The sequence below is a fragment of the Chelonoidis abingdonii genome, chromosome 14 (assembly GCF_003597395.2).
Source record: "Chelonoidis abingdonii isolate Lonesome George chromosome 14, CheloAbing_2.0, whole genome shotgun sequence".
In the NCBI taxonomy this organism is placed as follows: Eukaryota; Metazoa; Chordata; order Testudines; family Testudinidae; genus Chelonoidis; species Chelonoidis abingdonii.
Genome location: NC_133782.1, coordinates 28,751,710 through 28,773,317, shown reverse-complemented (window position 1 = coordinate 28,773,317; position 21,608 = coordinate 28,751,710). Strand labels below are relative to the sequence as shown.

At 50.2% G+C, this 21,608-nt stretch overlaps 2 protein-coding genes across 2 annotated transcripts in view; both read right to left on the bottom strand.

The window, feature by feature from the left end:
- Nucleotides 1–954: 954 nt before the first annotated feature.
- NECAB3 (N-terminal EF-hand calcium binding protein 3) overlaps nt 955–21,608 on the bottom strand; it is a 163,604-nt gene continuing 142,950 nt past the window's right edge. The window contains exons 6-13 of the mRNA XM_032793325.2: nt 15,222–15,358; nt 13,472–13,593; nt 10,334–10,413; nt 9,554–9,604; nt 8,488–8,600; nt 4,554–4,631; nt 3,968–4,059; nt 955–1,921 (exon numbers count right to left, since the gene is read on the bottom strand). Of these exons, the coding sequence (XP_032649216.1) occupies nt 1,893–1,921; nt 3,968–4,059; nt 4,554–4,631; nt 8,488–8,600; nt 9,554–9,604; nt 10,334–10,413; nt 13,472–13,593; nt 15,222–15,358 (702 nt within the window). The 3' untranslated portion in view covers nt 955–1,892. The remainder of the gene's footprint in view (nt 1,922–3,967; nt 4,060–4,553; nt 4,632–8,487; nt 8,601–9,553; nt 9,605–10,333; nt 10,414–13,471; nt 13,594–15,221; nt 15,359–21,608) is intronic.
- E2F1 (E2F transcription factor 1) overlaps nt 18,831–21,608 on the bottom strand; it is a 259,410-nt gene continuing 256,632 nt past the window's right edge. The window contains exon 8 of the transcript XR_012657004.1: nt 18,831–18,847. The gene's annotated coding sequence lies outside the window, so the exon portion shown is untranslated. The remainder of the gene's footprint in view (nt 18,848–21,608) is intronic.

The following is a 21,608-nucleotide window of genomic DNA, read 5'->3' as shown; positions in this document are numbered from 1 at the left end:
AAGGATGCTCAGGAGGTCACAGGCTCAGTACAAGCAGTGCCTGGAGAGAGGAAGAGACTCCGGCAGCATGTAGCTCAGAACTGCTCCAGTTGGCGGAGCGCTATTGCTCTCAGACTATGCTAAACAGGAGTGGGAAAGCTAGAATAGGCCTGGGAAGCATGAATGAGGGGCAATGAGTAACACACATCAGCTCCCATATTATTAAACATGGCAGAGAGGGGTACTAGGGCTGTTGGCAGGATTTTTGCTAGTATCCACTGCAGGCAAAGTCCCGTGGGTGTAGAATGCTGGGTAGGTAGTGTTTGGCACCCATGTTCTGCACCTGTGGATGACTGCAATGACATATGAAATGCCTTTACCCTCAGGCAGAAGAGTGTTCTGAGCTGGTTCCTAGGGAGATTTTCCATTCACACCAAGGGACTGGCCAGAAGGTTCATCAAATAACTCTACAGCTGGTAGGCTTCTCGCTATGGTAATGTCTAGTTAAATCGCTCCGACCTGACATCATGCAGTGGGGTGAGCGTAGGTGGCTGGGTTTCGTCTTCAGACATTTACAGGACCATGAGAATGGACGTGCCGGAAAATACTTCCAAGCTAGCAGTGGTGATAGGAGACAGATTGCCAGCCTGGGAGGCTGACGTCCTCCACGCAGCCCCATGTGTAGTTATAATACGGCTGGGGCAGTGCAAGCTGCCAAACACATCACCTTGCCCATGGCCTTGGATTTCAACCCAGTGGCATCCCTGCTAGAAGTGAGGGGGAGCTCAGGCACCAAGGCCCATTCGGTTGTTGGCTGCTCTGTGGGGACAGCCAGCAGGGAGGCTGATCCAGTGCCCATTATGCTGTGGGGGTACCTTCACACAGGGGTTGTTTTGGGGCCATGGACACATGTCTCGATAGGAATTGCAGTGAGGCCATCTGACTCCACGCTACAGAATCAGGCCAGTGCCAGAGGTTAGGGCAATTGATCTAAGGCTAAGATGAGTCCATTGCCAGCCACAGCCTTAAAGAGGCCATGCTGGGGCCAGGCGGGCTGAAATTAGAGCTCATGGATGTGGCTGGCAGGCATGGGTGCACGCTCTGCCCACCCTCTGTTCTCCCTGACTACTGTATTGCTATGCATGGGCAGGGAGAGTGGAGCAAATGGCTTGTCTACAGGTGTTGTGGGACCTTTGCAGAGATTTAGATCCAGCCGTTCCGCTCTGATCCCCAGAGGATGTGTGTAGGTCCTGGCTCCACTGACCCCGCTCAGAGCACAGAGGATCCCCCCATTTCCCCACACTGCCATCCCCCAAGGGGTCCATAGTGCAGGGGCTGGACACAGCTCAATCCAGAGTCCCTCAATGCCTTGCCCTGAATTCAACACCAGGTGAGTGCCAGAGGACAATAAATGTCCCTTGTCCTCCATTCTCTGTTCCCCCCAATGCAGATCAGGCTTGGCACTGCTGTCTCTGCAGTGCTCCCAGCCCCACGAGTCAGGCCAACGTGAGTTCTGCCCCCTGCATGTCATCACATGACACTGGGCTTCAGGCTAGCCCAATATCAAGTATCTTGGTAGCTGCTGCTTTATCCACTCACATGGGTGTGGTCGCGCTCCCCTCCCCATCATTCTTCGAAGATGGTACATTCAGGGGCGGAATGCCTTAGCTGGAAAGGCTGATTGGCTGGCAGCAATGTGACATCACTGTGGAAAGTCACATTGTGAGGGGAGAGGGATAAAATACTCCCAGGAGGGACAGCCTGGTGCAGCCAGAGGAGGGAGCAGACAGGACTGTACAAGCGACAAAGAGGGGAGGCTGCAGACACAATGGGGAGGGAGAGCCAGAGATCTGAGAGTGAGGATTCCTCATCCGTCCCTGCACCGGCTGCTTTTCGGAGCGGGCAGCAGAGGATCAATTATTGTTCACAATCCACCAGGAGGCTGGGAAAGCAAACAGGGAAAGAGCATGAGCCACAGAGTGCTAAAGGGGGCACTCGTAAATTGTTAAGTGCACAGGGGAAAGACAGAGAGAGCTGGGTTCTACACCAGAGACTTCCGCATGGCCCTGGGCAGGAGATTGACTCTGTGTGGGCCTCAGTTCCCCTTCTGTAGAATGGGTATAAGACCCAAGGGTTGCAGGGATTGATTCACTAAGTGCTTTGAGAGCCTCAGGTGCTCAGTGTGGGGTAAGGTGGCTGTGGGGCAAGTGGGAGTCCCTCTGCTCACTCATCTCAGGACGAACTGCCCCCAGACTCGCAGCCATGGGAATCTCATACCCCTCCCTGCCCTGGCACAGCACCAAGGCCACAGTCCGCCCTGAGTTTTCATGCTGGCTAAATGGCACAGAGGTCATGGCGAGTTTCGCCTGTGCAAGGGTGTGAGGATCTAGTCCAGCAGGATCTCCAACCCCCTGGGTTGTTCTCCCACCCCACTAAACAAGGCAGAAATACTGGGACTAAATGTACTTAACACCTTGATCTTAACAGTCCAGCCCCAGCCCTGAGCCCTGCCCAGCACAGGGGCCTCTTCAGTTCATTTTGCCTGGCTGTGTCAGCTTGATACATGGGCAGGGACCCTTTTAGCCAAGAAGAGGAGATGTGCAGAAGGCAACCTCTCCCTCCACAGCAGTGCTGGGTGCTCCCAGCTGAGCCAGGTAGCTGAGCCCCACTAGGAGAGGACACCTGCTGCCATCCTCTCCCCTGGGTCAGTTCTGGCAATGGCCTTGTTGGAACGTTAGCTTCATGTTTTGCTGCTGACTCTTGCTAGGACAGCTCCTAATCACCGCTCAACTGTGCCTTCCCCATGGGTCAGCAGGACGCACTGTGACAGCTAGCACAAGGAGCAATGATATCGCACTCCAAATCCCAGCCCTTCATAGGGCAAACGGTTGGGAGCTGGGGGCTGCATCAGCAGGACTGGAGCAAGGAGGAGGAACATGACAGCTGGGTAGAGAATATAGTCCAGATTATCCACACCCTGAGCTCAGATTCCGGTGGGCTCTGGGGCGATGGTGGACCTAGGCTGGTTTTTGTTTTACCTGCCCCTGCTTAAGGCTAGCTGAGGTTCTCCCTCAGTGCCCATGCAATCAGGGAGACTACATTTCCAGAAGGCCTGAGGCCTGGGCTCCCTGCTAAATCTGCTTTAAGGTGCCTTACAATGAAATTTAGGCACAAATCTGAGCGCTTGTCCCTCTGCCGACCTGCCTCGTGCTCCTCACACAGAACTGGGGCAGGAAAATGTGATCACAATTTCTGTCCACATATGGGAATGAGGCCTGAGCTACCCATTAGGGCCACATCTTGGAATATAGGGCAGGGCTGGGAGTTCAATGCAGCAATTAAAGACAAGAGCCAGGTTGCTTTCAAAAGGGTTTCGCACCCGCTTTGAGATTTGTAACCCAGGAAAGGCTGATAGGGACATCGGAAAGTTGACCAAAAATACACCAGAGATGAAGGCAAACAGCATTGCAGCATGTAGCATGCTTATCGCCTCTTGTAATAGTAACAGCTATTAATAAATCATACACATCACTGCGGTAGCTGTTTACACATTCATAGCTCTTTACAAGCCTTGACTAATTCATTAATTCTGCTTGTCTTTCTCTCTCTCTCGCCTGCTTCCTTACTGTTTACAGAATAAATGTTGCAAGAGCTGGGGTGTTAGCCTCAGTGTTCTGGCCAAATTCATATTTTGAACAGTTACATTCTGTCTCCCTAAATTCCTTCTCCATCTAAGTTTACATCCTCACGTCCTGTTCTTAACTGTTGCTACTGTTGGGTGGTGTTGCTCTGTGCTGTTAAACAGCTACTGTGTTCTGCCGCAGGGCCGTGGTGGGTGAATGGATTCCTACAGTACTAGATGGGCGTATGCAATATATAATGACATCAGTGGGCATTATTCCTGAGTAAAGGTGGCAGGATGGAATCCATAGTTTGCAATTCCCGTTAGCGGTTCATCTCAATACGTTTGGATGGAAGAGTACCCCACCTGGGAAGAGCATAGTGGTCACGAGCTCTGGAGACTCCAGCAAGTCAATGATGGCCCACTGGAACATCTTGCTGCAGCTGGACTGCAGATGACTGCAAAGCAATATGGAGAGTTAGGACAATGTCAAAGCTGGTATGACTATGTCAGAGCCAGCCTGCACATTGCTATACAGAGGTGGGGCAGAGCTGCTGTGTGGGTGTGCAGGAGAGGAAGACTGTGTACGGACACTTGCCACCCTGTGCACGCACTGCTCTGTGGAAGTCCTTGCATTCCCCAGAGCAGAACGCCTTCTGTCTCTAATGTGCTGATAGCTCACCCATCCACACGTGATGGCGGTTAGCACATCATAATGCAAATGCCCCCTTGGGGTCATATGACCCTGCTGCCCTGTGCAGATAGAGTAGGTGTAAATAACTAGACAGGTCAAATCAGGGAGGCAGTAGCCACTGGCAGGTGCAGGAAGAAGTGAAGAAGGGTGAGCATTCTGAATAGAAATCCCGCCTTATCTCTTTCACAAGAATTGCACTTGGATGCAGCCTTCCTCAGCCCGGATACCTTCAGCAATGAATTGCAATTAGCCTCAAACCTTCTCCACGAAGTCACGTCCTGCCAGAACTCATAGAGAATGAAGCAGGCCTCGCTCGTCAGCTTGCGGGAAGACACGCTGCAGGGACAGTAATGAATGCTCTCAGTACGGCAGCTTCTGGGATAAATGGGGCCATGCTGGGCAGCCAGCCTGGCTCCTGAGCCTTGGTGATTTATCTGCAGTGACTCACTGATGGGTTTTTTGTCTTGTACAGAAAAATAATATTCTTGTGAGCATCTTAAAGAGCAGCAGTAGCATATAAATAAATACACAACTCTGCTGCAGCCTCATTAAAGGCAATCGGCATGGATAGCGCTGCATTCTGCAGGGGCCGCTACGTTCAGAGCCCTTTCCACCCAAGCCATGTGGAGTACTGGGCAAGCAATAGACTGATGTGCACAGATGTGCAAAGAACCAGCACCTTTCAGCCTTCCATTGAGCAGTGCTCGCCCAGCATGCTGGGGCATCACAGCTAGAGCAGGGCAGGAACTGGGTTTCCCAGCCTACAGACATTTTCAGGATACTTGGACAAAAAGTCAAAATCTTGAAAATTGTCACAAATTGAAAATCGGGGAAAAAAGGTCAGTTTGGGTTCATGGACATGTTTTAATGATTTCAAAAGGTTTTGTTTCACTTTTGACCTTTTTGTTTAAAAAAATGTTTTTTTACTGTAATTAGCTTAAAATTTGAAAGGAAAAGTGTTTAGAACGGGAAACCTGGAATTTTTCATTTGGAAAATGTCAAAAAGGGACATTTCAGATCTTTATAAACCTTTTTTTTTTTCAAAAATGTTTTGCATCAAGAGCTGAGCACATTGGTGCAGGGAACTGGAACGGAAGGATTAACAACACTTAGGCTATGTAGAGCATTTTACATGTTCAAAGCACTGTACGGACACATTAACTCATTCATGCTCACAGTTATTGGTCCCATTTTACAGAGGAAGAAAGTGAGGCAGAAAGCTGGAGGGAGGTGTTAAAGGTCACACCGTAAGAGAGTAGCAGAGCCAAGGTGAGACCCCAGGCCCCACTGTTTGCTCACCCCCTGTTCATACCTCTAACCTACACAAGCTTCCAGAGCCGTAAGTGCCTGACACATTCACACTATGGGGGAGGGAGGGAAGAGAGAGCCCATACACATTGTGAAATGCCTAAAGGAGAATTTCCCATTCAACTGTAATGTAATTCTTTGGACTAAGAGAGGAACATAGACCCAATCCCTCTAACTCACACCCTGTGGAGCAAAGGTAACAAATACTGCAATCAAAAGACCAAACTAAACAGCAGAATCCAAGAGAGTGCCGTTAACTCCGAGCTGTGCTGGAGCGCATCACAGCTGCTGTGTTCGCAGAGTTACTCACTCACTGGGCCCTCAGAAGGCACTTGGTGAAAGGCATCAGAGAAACTTTACTTCTAGGCTAATCTAACTTGAGCGGCTCACCATTTTTCACGCAGCCGGCCTTCCTGCAGAAAAACATGGTTTCATTGAAACCAATCTTTTTCATAGGGAAATGACAATTCTGAGGAGAAATTACAACGTTCTTCCACAGCAAATCCCATATGTTTCATTTAAATCAAAAATCTGAAGTGACATTTTAAATTGACATAAAATGAAAATTTTCTATTTCCAACCGGTTCGAATCTTCCTGCAGGAAAACCGACATCTGTCAGCTAAGCCACATTTTGAGACTTGCCACAGACACCCCGGGGAGCCTGGGGCAGAATCAGACACCGCCCCCAGCTCTGGGGCATTTCTGCCTTGTTTTTAGAATTTAGCCCTTTTGGACTGCTGGGGTGAGGGATGTGCCTTTGGTTCAGACAGAGGTCTTCAGTCTCAGGGGCTCTCAGCCAGACACTTTTCATCAGCACTATGGTGGACACAGTACTGAAATGTGATTGATGTACCTTCCTCCCGTTATCTCTCATCTCATGCTATGCCATTGCAACATATCACGGTCGCTTACAGCCACACGCCACAGCTGTGATCAAAGTTAGGACTTTCAGCACCAAAACCACAGGCCTCCTTAGCTAGGAGTAAGTAGTTGGCTGTAAAAGTTGCTGGGAGCACCCTCTAGAGCGAGACATGCTAAGAGTACGTTTACAATGCAATCGGAGGTGTGACTGCAGCTCGTGTGGGCATTCCTGTGCCAGCTTTAATCTAGCTAGTGCAGCTAAAAATAGCAGTGCAGACAGCAACGTGGACTCTGGCACAGGCTGCACAGAGCCCGGGGGGATATACTCACATTGCTAGCCCATGCTAGGATCTGGCTATCACTTCTTCCCTATTGTTCAGAGTCATGCTAGCTAGACTAAAGCTATCACAGGTAGGCAGTCACATCTCTGGCCAGGTCTACACGACGCGCGAAAATCGATTTTAGATACGCAATTTCAGCTACGAGAATAGCGTAGCTGAAATCGATTATCTAAAATCGATCTACTCACCCGTCTTCACCGCGCGGGATCGATGGTTTTGGTGGAGTTCCGTTGGTTTTGGTGGAGTTCCGGAATCGATGTAAGCGCGCTCAGGGATCGATATATCGCGTCTAGATGAGACACGATATATCGATCCCCGAGCAATCAATTGTAACGTGCCGATATGGCACGTCGTATAGACGTGGCCTCTGACTCAGGAGCGGCAGAAGCACCCTGGCAGTGGGGGGGCTACAGGTTCCTGAACTGAGGCCCGGCCCCCATGCCACGTCTTTCCCCGAGGCCCCGCCCCAATCTGCTTGTCTCTGCCCCCACTTTTAAAATAGGAGGGCCATAGCTCCCTAGCCTCCTCATTATGAAGCCCCTGCTCTGACTGCCATGTAGGCAAATCCTCAGCCAAAATGTTATACCAGAATAACAACACTCCATCCTTCCACAGCTCCTGCCAGCTGAGGCTCTCAAAGATATTTGCAAATACTAGCAATCAGACTTCCCTGTGAGAGAGTGATTACTGTGATTATTTTACAGACAAGGACACTGAGAGGCAACCAGGTTAACTAACTTGCCTATGCAGCAAGTCGGTGACAGCGGAGAATCAGATTCAGGTCTCCCGAATCTCAGCTCCCTGCTGTGACCACCAGGCCACACTACCCATCATGCCCATAGCTCTCCAGTCATACCTCTGTGGCATGGTCAATGAATTCATCACCTAGATACTGTGCTCCATAAAAGACACTTCTTTCAGCTCTGGCATGAAGGGCCAGATTTTCAAAATTATTGAGGTGTCTAAATGGGATTTTCAAAGGTGCTTAAGCAGTTTTGATGCCTAGACCCACGTCTGCAAAGGTATTTAGGTGCCTAACTTCTATTGACTTCAATGGGAATGCAATACCTCCCTTCCTTAGATGTTTTGTTAATCCCACCGGTGGGGATCAGCATCTTTAGGTACCTAAATCCCTTTGAAAATCTGGCCCCAATTCCCCAATGGGAGCAGCTGTGGGGGGCACCTCCTTCCTTGCTTGGCAAAAGGGAAGAATGTACCCAATTTCTTCTTTCTTGGGAAAAAATAGAATTACTATATTGGGAGGAGGGGACTAAGTATCAAGACGCCTGGGTCTTTTTCAGCTCTGCCACTGACTGACTTGTAGGGTAAGATTTTGGTCAAGTTACTTAGCTTCTCCATTTCCAGTCTGTAAGAGGGATAATAATAATTCACAGCAATAACAGGAATCCTTCCCTATCTGACACAGGTATCTAGTGTTGTAGCATTTCCCTACTTCTCAGCAGTGTTGCGAGGATGGATGAGTTAACGTCTGCATGGCGTCTCTGCAGTGCTGTACAGGTGCTAACTGTCATTATTTAGAGCACTTCCTTCATGTGTTGTGCGATTCCTGAATGCTTGGAATTTCAGGTGTAAGGTGTGAAGCATTGTGATCAACGACATTACGGACACCGATATTTCCTCCAGACAAATGTCTGACTCCACAGCTGCTCAGGAGACTTACTGTAAGCAGTGGCTCTGACCAGCTGTGACCTCTGTGTAGGATTGAAGGGCCTGGTGGAATCCCTCTAAGCCACTCTCTGTCACCGACAGCTGTCTCTGAGCCACCAGGATGTGCTGCAGGGAGAGAAAGCACAGTCAGGACTCCAGGCCAAACCTGCAAGACCTTGCTCGAGGCAAAGGTGCCGACTGGTTGGGAGGGTCAGTACTCTTGCTCCAGGAGCTCGCTGGGGCTGCCCTTTGTACTACAGACTCGCTGCCCCCTCTGCTTCCCCATGCCCATCACACTGCATGGTGGCTTATTAGGCCAGAGCCTCTCAGGGGGAGAGATAGTTCAGTGGTTTGAGCATTGGCCTGCTAAACCCAGCATTGTGAGTTCAGCCCTTGAGGGGGTCATTTAGGGATCTGGGGCAAAAGTCTGTCTGGGGATTGGTCCTGCTTTGAGCAGGGGGTTGGACTAGATGACCTTCTGAGGTCCCTGATATTCTATGATTCTACAAGTGGCGTGTGCTGAGCACATCCAAGAGGTGCCACCTCCTCTGTTAACTGAACAGTAATGAACTGCTTCCAAGGTTGCAGCTGCAGAACTGCAACAGGCCACCCTGGGACTGAGGAGGTGTAACATGTACCCTGCCTGATTGACAGGGAGCAGGACAACTACTGCCTCTCTCAGTTTCCACAAGGCTAGGCATGGTGAATGCGTGCCCTTTCTTCACACGCAGACCCATGGATGGAAACACACTCTCCTCAGAGGAACCATTTAGTGGATGGAACTTATGCCCTAATCTGCCCACCATTCTGGTTCCCTTTCCTGCCGATCTGGGGCACAAGAGCACGAAACAATGACTCCAGCTTCAGAACAAAGCCAGGGGCTCTCCCTAGTGAGTTCAACCAGGAATGTACACGTCTGTCTGCGCTCAGGCAGGTGTGCACATCTGTGTGTCAGTGCAGGGACAGGAGGCCTGTACTCATCTGCACCCGCACATACGTGGAGGTGAGTGTGAGACAGAGAGAATCTCTTTGTGTCTCTGTGCTACCAATCAGTGGAAAGCAGCAGGCCTAGAACTTACAGCATTTCTCCCTTTGCAAACAACTTCTTTTAGAGGCTCCAGCCTTGGGCTCTGCATTTGTAGAAAAGAAAAACCATTACTAATACGAGAATTCGATTACAGGGGAAAACAAGGGTGGGGTCAGGGCTGGCCTTGGCTCCAGGCAGCTGGGGCAGCGGCCCAAGGCAGCCTGTCAGAGGGTGCTGTGCGCAGGGTTTGCCTGAGTCCCACCTGACCCACTGAGAGCCAGCTAGACTGATGGAGGAGGCAGGCAGGCAGGCCAGCAGCAGTGTCTGTAGAGGGTGGAAGGGCCTGAGCTGCAGGAGGGCAGTTGCACGATCAGCCAGGTGACTCCTCTGGAGCAGGGGTGCCCCTCCATGGGGCCTTCAAGAGAATCCCCACTGGATATTAACCCACTGGTCAAACCAACTTGGGACTTGACAGAGCAGCGATCTGCTCCGGAGAGGTTGGGGACTTGAAGAACAAGGCGGGTGGCACCTCAGCAGAGCTCAGGGAAGGTCGAGCGGTGAGTAGGAGGGGGGCCGGTGGGTCAGGACTGAGCTGTCCCAGACCTGAAAGAACAAGGGGTGCTCAGGTCAGGAGTGGGCCCATTAGCGGAGCTGAGAGGGGGCCCAGAACCAGAACAGCAGCGAGTCCTGCAGGCCAGGACTGAGGCGAGTCAGAGGTGATGCTGCACTGGCTGAGATGCAGGGGTCCAGGCCCACACTCGGAGGGGGGGCTGCGGGGTGGGGTTGAGCTGCATTACCATATGCGGAACAAGTCTCCCCTCTGCCCACTCACCTTGCATTCCAGTTTGTCAATGAGCTGCTGTAGCCTGTTAATCTGAGCCGCCCACTGGCTGTCAGCTTCGACACAAACCCCTAGATGGAATATTGACAGGGAGATGCCGTTGTTAGCCAGGTTCACATAGGGATGGCTCAGTTCACCCACAGCTAGGCTGTCTGCCCCAGCTCTTTATATTGACTAGGTCCTCTGGCAGCAGGCACAATAGATTGAGAAAGTGGTGAACCTTTCTTGCTGCCTTTTAGCACTTAGGGGACAGATTTATTTGGCATTTATTGGCTCTGGAAGGCAGACAGTATTTTACTCTCTTTCTGTCTAAATAATACACTCTTCCTTGAGACTGCAGGCAATGTCTACAATGTCTGGATTTCACTGCCAGCAGAATGGGAGCCCTCTGGATTTCTTGTGATTTATATGACTGCAATGAGCTGATCCTGGTCCCACTGATGTTAATGCCAAAGTAGCAGCTGGGGTTCAGCTAAACATCCAGAGGTGCAGGTACTGATCTGAACTATCTCCAGGGACTGCTGGATGGGTGAGGATGGGAGGGGAGCAGGAAGGCTGTGGGGTGGTATGGATTGGGTGTGGCAGGCAGGGCTTAGAATCATATGGATAAACTTCTGAACATTTGGATCTAAACCAGACTCAAACTCTTGATCTTCACTCCGAAGGAGACAAAGGGTACGTCTACACTACAGGATTATTCCGATTTTACATAAACTGGTTTTGTAAAACAGATTGTATAAAGTCGAATGCACGTGGCCACACAAAGCACAATAATTCAGTGGTGTGCGTCCATGTATCGAGGCTAGCTTTGATTTCTGGAGCGTTGCACTGTGGGTAGCTATCCCGTAGCTATCCCATAGTTCCCGCAGTTTCCCTCACCCATTGGAATTCTGGGTTGAGATCCCAGTGCATGATGGTGCAAAAACAGTGTCGCAAGTGATTCTGGGTAAATGTCGTCACTCATCTTCCTCCGTGAAAGCACGACAGACAATCATTTCGCTGTTCCTTTTTCACTGCGTTGCCCTGAGCAGATGCCATAGCATGGCAACCATTGAGCCCGTTTTGCCTTTTGTCACTGTCACCGTATGTGTACTGGATGCCGCTGACAGAGGCAGTATTGCAGCACTACACAGCAGCATTCATTTGCCTTTGCAAGGTAGCAGAGATAGTTACTATCCTTGTTGTATCATCTGCCATGCTATTGTAAATTGGCAATGAGATGATGGTTATCAGTCATTCTGTACCATCTGCTGTTGTCATGGATACTCCTGGCTGGCCTTTGCTGAGGTCAGCTGGGGTATCTAAAAACAGAGTCAGTCCTGCCTAGAATATGGGGTAAGTGTACTAGAGAACCAGTGTATCAGAGAACCAGAGAGCACAGTTGCCCTGTGTCAGATCCCACAGAAATGATGAGCTGCATGTCATTCTAGAGGGTGTCCCTGCAACAACCCCACCCGTTGCTTCCTTCCTCCCCCAGCCCTTCTAGGCTACCATTGCAGGGTCCCCCCATTTGTGTGATGAAGTAATAAAGAATACAGGAATAAGAAACACTGACTTTTTAGTGAGATAAAATGAGGGGGAGGCATCCTCCAGCTGCTATGATAGTCCAGGCAGGACATTAAATGGTGGTGGGGGAGAGGAGCGCAGCATCCTGCTGCTATGATAGTCCAGGCAGTACAGAATCTTTTCTTTAGACATGAAGGGGAGAGGGCTGGTGGAACTCAGCCCCCACTTGCTATGATGAGGACAGTTACCAGCTGTTCTGTACCATCTACCAGGAATGACCGGGAGTCATTCCTATTTTTACCCAGGCACCCCTGGCCAATCTCACCTGAGGCCAGCCAGGAGCACTTACGGGCTGATGATGACAATGGACAGCAATCATAATGTACCATCTGCCACCGGGGAGGGGAGGGGAGAGGATGCTGCTGTTCATTGCCTCAGCACCGTGTCTACCACCAGCATTCAGTAGACATACGGTGACATTGAAAAAAGTCAAGAAACTATTTTTTCCCCTTTTCTTTCAAGGGGAAGTGGGGTAGGGGAAGTAAATTGATGAGATATACCCTGAACCACCCTGGACAATGTATTTGACCCTACAGGCATTGGGAGCTCAGCCAAGACTACAAATGCTTTTCGGAGACTGCGGGGACTGTGGGATAGCCAGAGTCCTCAGTCCCCCCGCCCTTCCTCCATGAGCGTCCATTTGATTCTTTGGCTTTCCGTTACGCATATCACGCAGCACTATGCTGTGGTCTCTATCATAGCCTGGAGATTTTTTTCAAATGCTTTGGCATTTCGTCTTCTGTAATGGAGCTCTGATAGAACAGATTTATCTCCCCATACAGTGATCAGATCCAGTATTTCCCATACAGCCCATGGTGAAGCTCTTTTTGGATTTGGGACTGCATCGCCATCCGTGCTGATCAGCACTCCACACTGGGCAAACAGGAAATGAAATTCAAAAGTTCGCGGGGCTTTTCCTGTCTACCTGGCCAGTGCATCTGAGTTCAAATTGCTGTCCAGAGCGGTCACAATGGTGCACTGTGGGATACTGCCCGGAGGCCAATACCGTCGATTTGCGGCCACACTAACCCTAATCTGATATGGTAATACCGATTTCAGCGCTACTCCTCTTGTCGAGGAGGAGTACAGAAACTGGTTTAAAGAGCCCTTTATATCGATATAAAGGGCCTCGTTGCATGGACAGGTGCAGTGTTAAATTGGTTTAACGCTGCTAAAATCAGTATAAACGCGTAGTGTAGACCAGGCCTGAGAAGCTCTAAGTAAGTACAGATAGGATGGTCCCCGGAACATCAGCACTGGCATCCTTCCTGGCAGCGGGACTGCATACAGAACAATAGCCTGATCTGACTTTCTCCAGAACGTTGGTTCACATATTTCCCCATCCATCGAGCTATGCCAAATCACAGAAAGACACATGAGGCTTCCTTGAACTCGGGCATTATAACTCATATCCCGTCAGGAAAGCAGACTCAGAGCCGGTGTTCACACCCTCCCATGTTTTATTGCAACCCACACCGCTACCCTCCAAAGGCAGCAAGGTCCCAAGAGACAGGTGGCACAGTGGCAACGGCTTCTCCCTCTTCCACTTGGCCCTGCCAATACCTGTAGTAAGCATCCCGGAGTAGGGATCTGTTGGAGACACGCAGACGGTCTTCTGAGCTCTGCGACCACATCTCCTGCCAGATCTTGGGCCAATGAAGACTTCAGATTTCTTCAAGTCTTTCCTAAAAACAAAAAGGATGTACTCAGCGGAGCCCGCTGGCTACATCCTTTCCTGTGTCTGCCACCCCCCGGCTTCACCGTGGGAATGGGGTGAGCAGGCACCACACAGAGGCAGGGAACCAGTGAGACAATCATGTTTTCACTAATAAGATCTATTGGAGGCTGAATCCTGAATGTTAGATGACACCAGAAGGAAGAAACCAAGACCTTCTGGCTGAGCAGAAAGAGCTCACATTCTAACGCAGGCATATGTGCTGCCCCAATGCTCAGACATGGCAGATTGGCACAGTCGCACCCACTTCTGGGTCTGCACATGAATACTCAAATGGCAACAGAAAAACAGCTCAGTCACCCAGGAGCGTCTCAGACCTGAGCCAGAGCAGTGCTGACTGAGCGCTCAAGCCCCAGTCACATCTTACTAGGTGCTTCTTCAAACAAACTCCCATTCAAGTCAGCCAGTGGCTGGACTGGAGCAGGTGGACTGAGCAGCACCCCTACCAGGGACTGGCTGGCCCAGAGCAGGAGGACTGGGCAGCGCAGCGCCTGTGCTGGGGACCAGTTGAACTGAAGCTGTTGGGGCAGGCAGTGCCTTGGTTGTTTTTTCAGTGATCTGCACAGTTCTCAGGATACAGTGACACTGCACATTCCTTACAGCGGCATGCAGAGGGCAGACACTGCCTGCCCCCTTCACCCAGGAATAAATAGCAATGCAGATGGCGAGACGCTGCTTAGGTGAGTAGAGCACAGACATGCTAGGGCCTTTGGCTATGTACTTTACATGGCTTTCTGCATGCCCAAGCAGTGCCTCTCCCATGACACTGCCATGTTAGCAACGTAGCATCCTGCTGCTTCCCCTTGTCAGAGCCCTTCCCAGACACAGTGAAAGACTCCGGCAGTGGGGAAAGGCTCTGGCAGCAACTTGGGGTGGGAAGAGGCTCTGGCAGGGGGGAAAGGCTCTGGCAGCTCCCTGTGCTGGGCAAAGCAGGAAGTTGGCAATAGGGAAAGCAGTTCCCTGCTGCTGGAACCTTTCCCCACTGCCTCCCCTGGCCAGAGCCTTTCCCGGCCACATGCAGCCATGCAGTGCAGTGTGGACTCAGCTGCCCTTCACTGCAGTGTGTAGCTACACATACACTACTTGCCACCGCCAGTGACATGTAGTGTAGACACAGCCTCAGAGGAAGACCCAAAGGATCATGTCAGAAGAACAGGTGTTCAATCCAGAGAGCACAGTAAGAGTGTGTCCAAGTGCCTCCAGCCTCTGGCCCTTGCTGGAGCGGTGTTTCCTCAGCTCTCTAGTAATGGGCCTGTTTGCTGGTAACTAAGGGGGCAAAGTGGGTCATGGGGCTCAGGAACGAAGCCAACGAGGAGCAGAACATGCAGCATCACGTGGGAATGAGAGTTCCCCTAACTCTGCAGGTCAGCTGTGTTAATACGCAGGCAAAGGGAGTTGTGTTTTGTAGCATTAACACCCTGCTGCAAGAGGGGCTCTCTCGGGAGGCCATTAGCCCAAGCCACGTTGGGAACCAAGCACAAAAGGGTGGCCCCAAATACACAGCTCACCATGGGCCACGCTCCCAACCTCCCATCGGTGCCGCTAGAGGCTGCCCCACGCCAGCCACCCTGGCATTACCTCTCCCACCCGGCCTGCTCTTCGATCGTGTCTGAGGCGCACTCCAGCGACGCCTGCAGGGTCTGCAGCTGGGTCTTTGTCTCCCGTAGCAGGAAGCGGGTCACAAACTGCTCCATCTTGGAGGCACTCTCATACTCCTGTGGAGAAGGAGAGAGAGGGAACCTCACACCTGCCGCCGGATCATGGGTGCTCCAGGAGAACTCTCGCCTGGGCTGCAGCCACCTCCCCTGCAATGTCCCAGGCCCATCTCCCTCTCACCCAGCACCTCACTGGGACTTGGCACAATAATGGCACTGCTGTCCAAAGAGCTCCAGGCACTGGACAACCATTCAGAGCCCCTCCCAAGCCCCCAGGCAGAGAGGTTAATGCATTCCCACTTATCAGGTGGGAAACTGAGGCATGAGTGGAGTGAGTTCATGCTTGGGGCAGGTGAATAAACATAGAAATGTGGCAGACTTTAATACTGGGTTGGTTTTGCTTTCCTGTAGAGACCTTAGAGCCTTGAGATAAGTGCTGGGAACATCAAAATCTGTAAATGCCTTGTCCAAGGTCACTGAGAAAGTCAGTGGCAGAGCCTAGGACAAGAGCCTAGGAATCTCAGCTCTCAATCCTCTGCTCTAACTACTTGTTTGCACAGCTTCTTGTGCCCAGCAGAGCTGGATACAGGCAAGGCAGCTGGTAGCTCTTCACCTCCCCATTGAACTGTGGTGTATTAAAAGCTAGAGATGATCGAGGGCCGTGGGGTGGAAGTGGGCAATTTAAAACAGAAATCAGATTAAAGGGAAACCACAGCTGGCTTCTTCTCGTCAGGCACAGTCGGCTCCAAATTGAAAGGAAGCTAATGGCATTTTCACAGGTCAAACTCTTCAGGAATTCTCATTCCCAGGCTCTCAACAGCGCTGGATATTGAATGCACTGCTGCGGAAAAGGGAACCATTCGGCAACAATCAGCAGCTCTCTAGTGCAGTGCAAAACTCAGTTACTAGCTGCAGAAGGGATCCCTGGGACAAACAGCACAGCACAGAGAGCATCGACAGGCCTCCCCACTGGCAGCTTCACGGAGGCCAAGGAGTCGGACTCAATGGGCCAGAGAACCCAAACACCTTCCTCGAGCCCAGAGGCAGGTGGGACAGCACGGCAGAGCATGCCCTGTTGCTATCCTGGTGTGCTTGTTGTGGGACCAACAAAAGGACAGTTCTCAACTGGGGGTACACAAAGGTCTTTTGGGGGTGCATCAACTCATCTCAATATTTGCCTAGTTTTATAGCAGGCTACATAAAAAGCTCTAGCAAAGTCAGTGCAAACTCAAATTCATAGACACTGATTTGTTTATACTGCTCTGTACACTATACATTGAAATGGAAGCACAATATTAATATGCCAATTGATTATTGGAGCCATCATTCAGTACTAGTGAGCTGGGACACTTTTGTACTTTTATGTCCGATTTTGTAAGTTTTAAAGTGAGGTGAAACTTGTGGGTACTCAAGACAATTGAGACCCTTGAAAGGGGCACAGAAGTCTAGAAAGGTTGAGAACCACTGGACCAGAGTCCCCAGGGCAGCCCATCCAGCACCTCTCCCCATCGCCAAATCCACACCCACCTCCCACAAAGAGAATCATTTGAAATTGTCATTGCATTGGCAGGGACTGGACCCGCAGCTTCTTTCCTCTCAGATTAAACTCAATACACAAATGCAACTAGCGAGTAGGTCAAATTTATCATTGGTTTAACTCCACGGACTTCCAAGGAATGGCAGCAGGCAAGAATATGGCCCTCTGTGTGCTGGACCACGCACAATATGAGAACCATTGAGCTCAGCCAGCAGCTGGGAGACCGGAGGAGTCTCTGCCTTCAAGGATATATAGCACTTCTGGCTTGAACTAACTCAGCCTGGGCTCTGTGAACCAAATTCAGACATTCATCAGCCCCGTTGGTGACTTGGTGAGAGATCTCAGACCCAGGACAAGGCTTTGCCTCATAAGAGCTAAAGTTTCCAGTTGCAGTTCAAAGTGACACAAGTAAAAGTTTGAGAATAGGCTTTTTCTATAAAATCCATATAAATATCCCACTGTTACCATGCTATCTGGTTATCTGCCTGTGGAAGGAGGTGAGAGATGTCCTATATCCATAAGCCATTTCTTATGTTCTGGGCATCCTGATGGCCAATGTAGGAGAGAATTCAAGGAATATTTTTTAAACACAGATAAAATCTTTTTAGTCCTAAAACTGGAAACAAAATATACTCAGCATTTACAGTGAAAATCAGAAACTGATAAATATCCGATAAGTATAACACAACAGAAATTCTCCTGATCGGTGTCCTGATTCAGGGATCCAACCCTATTCAGCAAAACACCCTGGCACACGCTTAACTTTAGGTATTTGCTTAAACCATGTCAAATCCAACGGAAATTGCACATATTCTTAAGTGCTTTGCTGAACTGAGGCCAAAGACCGAGTATTGTAGAGCAGGAGTGATCATGTTCCTTTGATAGCCTGGTGTTATTCAGATTGTAAGCAGAGGTGAGCCACAAAATATATGGGGCATGCAGCTAACGCTTCTTGTTGTGGAGAATAAAGCTGACGAGAAAGGCATGGGCACTTTAATAATATTATATGCTTCTCTAGCACTTTTCCCAGGCATCTCAAAGTATTATGCCTCGCACCAGCCCATCTCCTGGGCAAATATTTACTATGCCCACTTAACAGTGTCATAGTATCACAGTCCATCTTAAACAAGAGATGATTATTAACCAAAACTTCTACAACTAGAGTCACAGACCAACAAGCTTTCACCCAGCTTGAGTTCCAGCTTTCTTTCTCTTGTTTACCATCCTGTCTGGAATACTATACAGCACACAGAGACATCCAGCAGCTGAATTATATGCTGCAAATAAACATACTATTATAAGCAGAGGGAGGATCTGAGATACTGAAAGTGACTTGCTGAAGGTCACACAGCAAATCAGTGGCCAGGCTGGGAAGAAATCCCAGGGATTCTGATGCCTAGTCACCCACTCTAGCTGCTAGACACCACTTCTTCTACAGACACTGAGCTAAGGCCATCACCTCCTGCAGGACACTGATATGACAAAAGAGCTTACTTCACCACAGAAAGGTGAAATAAACATAACAGTTTCCCATGAAAGAACCCAGAGAATTGGGTGCAGACAGTGAAGGGCAATATGACTGGAGCACTGGGAAGAATGGAGATAACCAGTGGAATTTAGAAAATGCTCCCTCAGGAAAATCACATGGCAGTACAAACGGGAAGAGCTGGTACTGGGATTTAGCTTCCGTTCAGGTGACATTCCTGTGACGCTTCCCGCAGATGCCCCATGTTATGAGTCATCTTGCTACCACCTGCCCTTAGTGTAAGGAAGCCTTGTTTCTGCCTGCCACGGGTCAGCTCCCAACTCCACCTGCCATGGGCAACACAAACCAACCCCTTGAAGCCCTGCAGGCCCTGTTGTCAGTCTGCAAGTCAGTGACTGGCCACTCCAGCCTTGGAGCCCTCCGAGCTTCTCCCTGCAGTGCCCAGCCCTATGGCCACCGGACACCTGCAGCATTCACAGGTTAGCTGCTTCCAAAGAAACAGCCCACCCCAGCCCACCAGCTCCACCTCAGAACCACACACCCGCTCTAGTCTATGCCTCAGTCGTGCCTGACCCTGCTGCAGGGGCACAAGAGGGAGAAGGGACGGGAGGAAGGGCCATCCATCCGCACACAGCAACATGGCGGCAGCATACACAGAGTGTAGAAGGTGAGCACATAGTACAGGATGGGGCCACGCCAGCTCCAGACTCTCGAGGAGGCACTGATTTACATGCACCCCCATGCACAGCAGGGTATGGCTGGGACACACAACAGTCCTCACCAAGACTTCCTTGTGAGGGAAATGGATCCAGCGCCATCACAAGAACACACTGGGGCAGGCTGGTGGGTTTTACTGGCCTGGGGAGCAGCTGTGGGCCTGGGGCTACTCCTGTTCATCCCATTCATTCATCACTTTATCAATCCTGTTGGCATCTTCTTCCCTGCTGCCCCTGCACCAGGCGGGCACGATGGCAGAGTTCTGATGGTTGCCACAGAAGGGGGTTAGGGCCCCCTTTCTGAACTAAAGGGATGCATTGGGATGAATTTCACAGCGTACGAAGAGGAGACGACTCAGCTCTTTGGAGACCACAAGCATGAATTCGTCTTCCACATTTGTTTAGAAGGCAGCATGCTGGGGTAGGGCTAAAGTAAAGGTCAGAGGTCATTGAGGGAATCAAGACAGGGAGTGAGGGGACTCTGAAGAGTGGGCTAGGTAGCCACACAGCCATTTTCCACACTGTCCCACCATTTCTGTGGAGGTCAAGTTTGTTGGTGCTATTACACTGGGAGTAAATTGATGCAACCAAGGGCAGAATCCAGCCCCTGAAACTCAGGTGATGCTTAGCTGAGAGATGAAGCTGGAGATTTCACAAGAGGAAGGTTTTTGAGGCTTCTGGTGCAGGGAAGCAATTCCACTGGCTACCTGCAGCCCTTGCTAACAACCCAGGAGCACTAAAAGGAAGCTCTCCACACATTCCCCTTCCCGTATATCACAGGTTTCAAGATCTCTGTGATCTTTTACATCCATGCCCGGCACTCTCCCTTTACTGTTCATTTCTGGCTGACAGCCATCTGTTCCACAGGCCAGAGGAGGAAAGCTGTGGGGTATCTCAGCCTTGTAGCTCAAGTTTTCACTAGAAGGGCAAATTGAGAGTTGGGATGAAGAAGATATTCTCTTCACAGCACAGAATTGGAATAATAAATGCCCTCAGGCATTTTACCCCTTCCTTTTTAGCATCAGGCTCTAACCATTGTTAGAGACAGGACATCAGTCTACGTGGGACCATGGGTCTGGTCTGGTCTTGACAATTCCTAAGGTCCTAGACAGGTGGCACATACACCTCCAGATTGTCAGCCAGGAAGAGGTCACTCTCATTCTGCAGGTCATGGCCAACTCACATTCATCAGCTGACTTCATCACCTACTGCAGCTGGGGAAGAACGCAGAGTCCACATCAGAATTATCTGCGGGATACCCTGGGCACTCACTGTGACATCATGCTGAAGACTCTGTGAATCTGTTCTACAGATAGGGAGGCAAAGCCCCTAAGGCTTAAAGAAGAGAATCAGAATTAGCCCTTGCAAGCTGCAGAGCAAAAGGAGATAATCAACACAGCTCCATGGTCCAAAAGCTGTGGAGGCCGTCTTCTGTTGGATCAGCCCTCTCCTATTCAGCAGAACTCCTCCATATTCAGGCAGTTATGAGCTGAATTTCCTTCAAACTATTATAGAAAAAAAATCAACAGTTCCCAGCCATGAAAGGCAACTTTCCCAGGTCCTTTCCATACTAAGACTGGCTGCACCACTCATTGCGTGTCACTGCCCATTCACTGGTGCAAGGGAACTTGGGCACTTGCAGATGAACCTGGAGTGAGGAGCAGTGCAAACACCATTCTGGACAGATCATGAACTGAATGGGATGTGGTAGTGGCAGACACCGATATCCAACAAAAGCATTAAGGCAGAGATTAGGGCCCAGACCCAGAAAGGTATATAGGCTCCAGGCTTACATTGAAATCAATGGAAGTTAGGAGCCTAAACACCTTTGCTGTGGATCTGGGCACAGAAGCCTGAAGTGCTACCAAAAGAGTCTGAAGTACTGGTAGTGATGCATGTGCCAAAGGCTGGGAACCCCAGGGATAAATATGCTCACAACGAAATTCTGCAGGTAGCTGCTGAATGTGCATATGTGTCATGAGCCTTGAGAGTCAGTCTGGCTGCTGGGCAGAACAAGGGTTGCCACCAGCATTTCCGGAAGCAGACATTCATCAGTGACTGCTAATTAAGGACCAAGATACTGCCAATTCAACAAGAACAAGTGCAGAGTCCTGCACTTGGGATGGAAGAATCCCATGCACTGCTACAGGATGGGGACTGACTGGCTAATTGGCAGTTCTACAGAAACGGACCTGGGTATTACAGCGGACGAGAAGATGTATATGAGTCAACAGTGTGTCCTTATTGCCAAGAAGGCTAATGGCATATTGGGCTGCATTAGTAGGAGCATTGCCAGCAGATCAAGGGAAGTGATTATTCCCTCTGTTCGTTCATGGTGAGGCCACATTGGGTATTGTGTCAGTTTGGGTCCCCACTACAGAAAGGATGTGGACAATTGGAGAGAGTCCAGTGGAGGCAACAAAAATTATTAGCGGCTGGGACATGAATAAGAGGAGAGGCTGAGGAACTGGGCTTATTAGTCTACAGAAGAGGAGGATGGGGGGCGGGGTTTGTATGCAGCCTTCGATTACTGAAGGGAGGTTCCAAGAGGATGGAACTCGGCTATTCCAG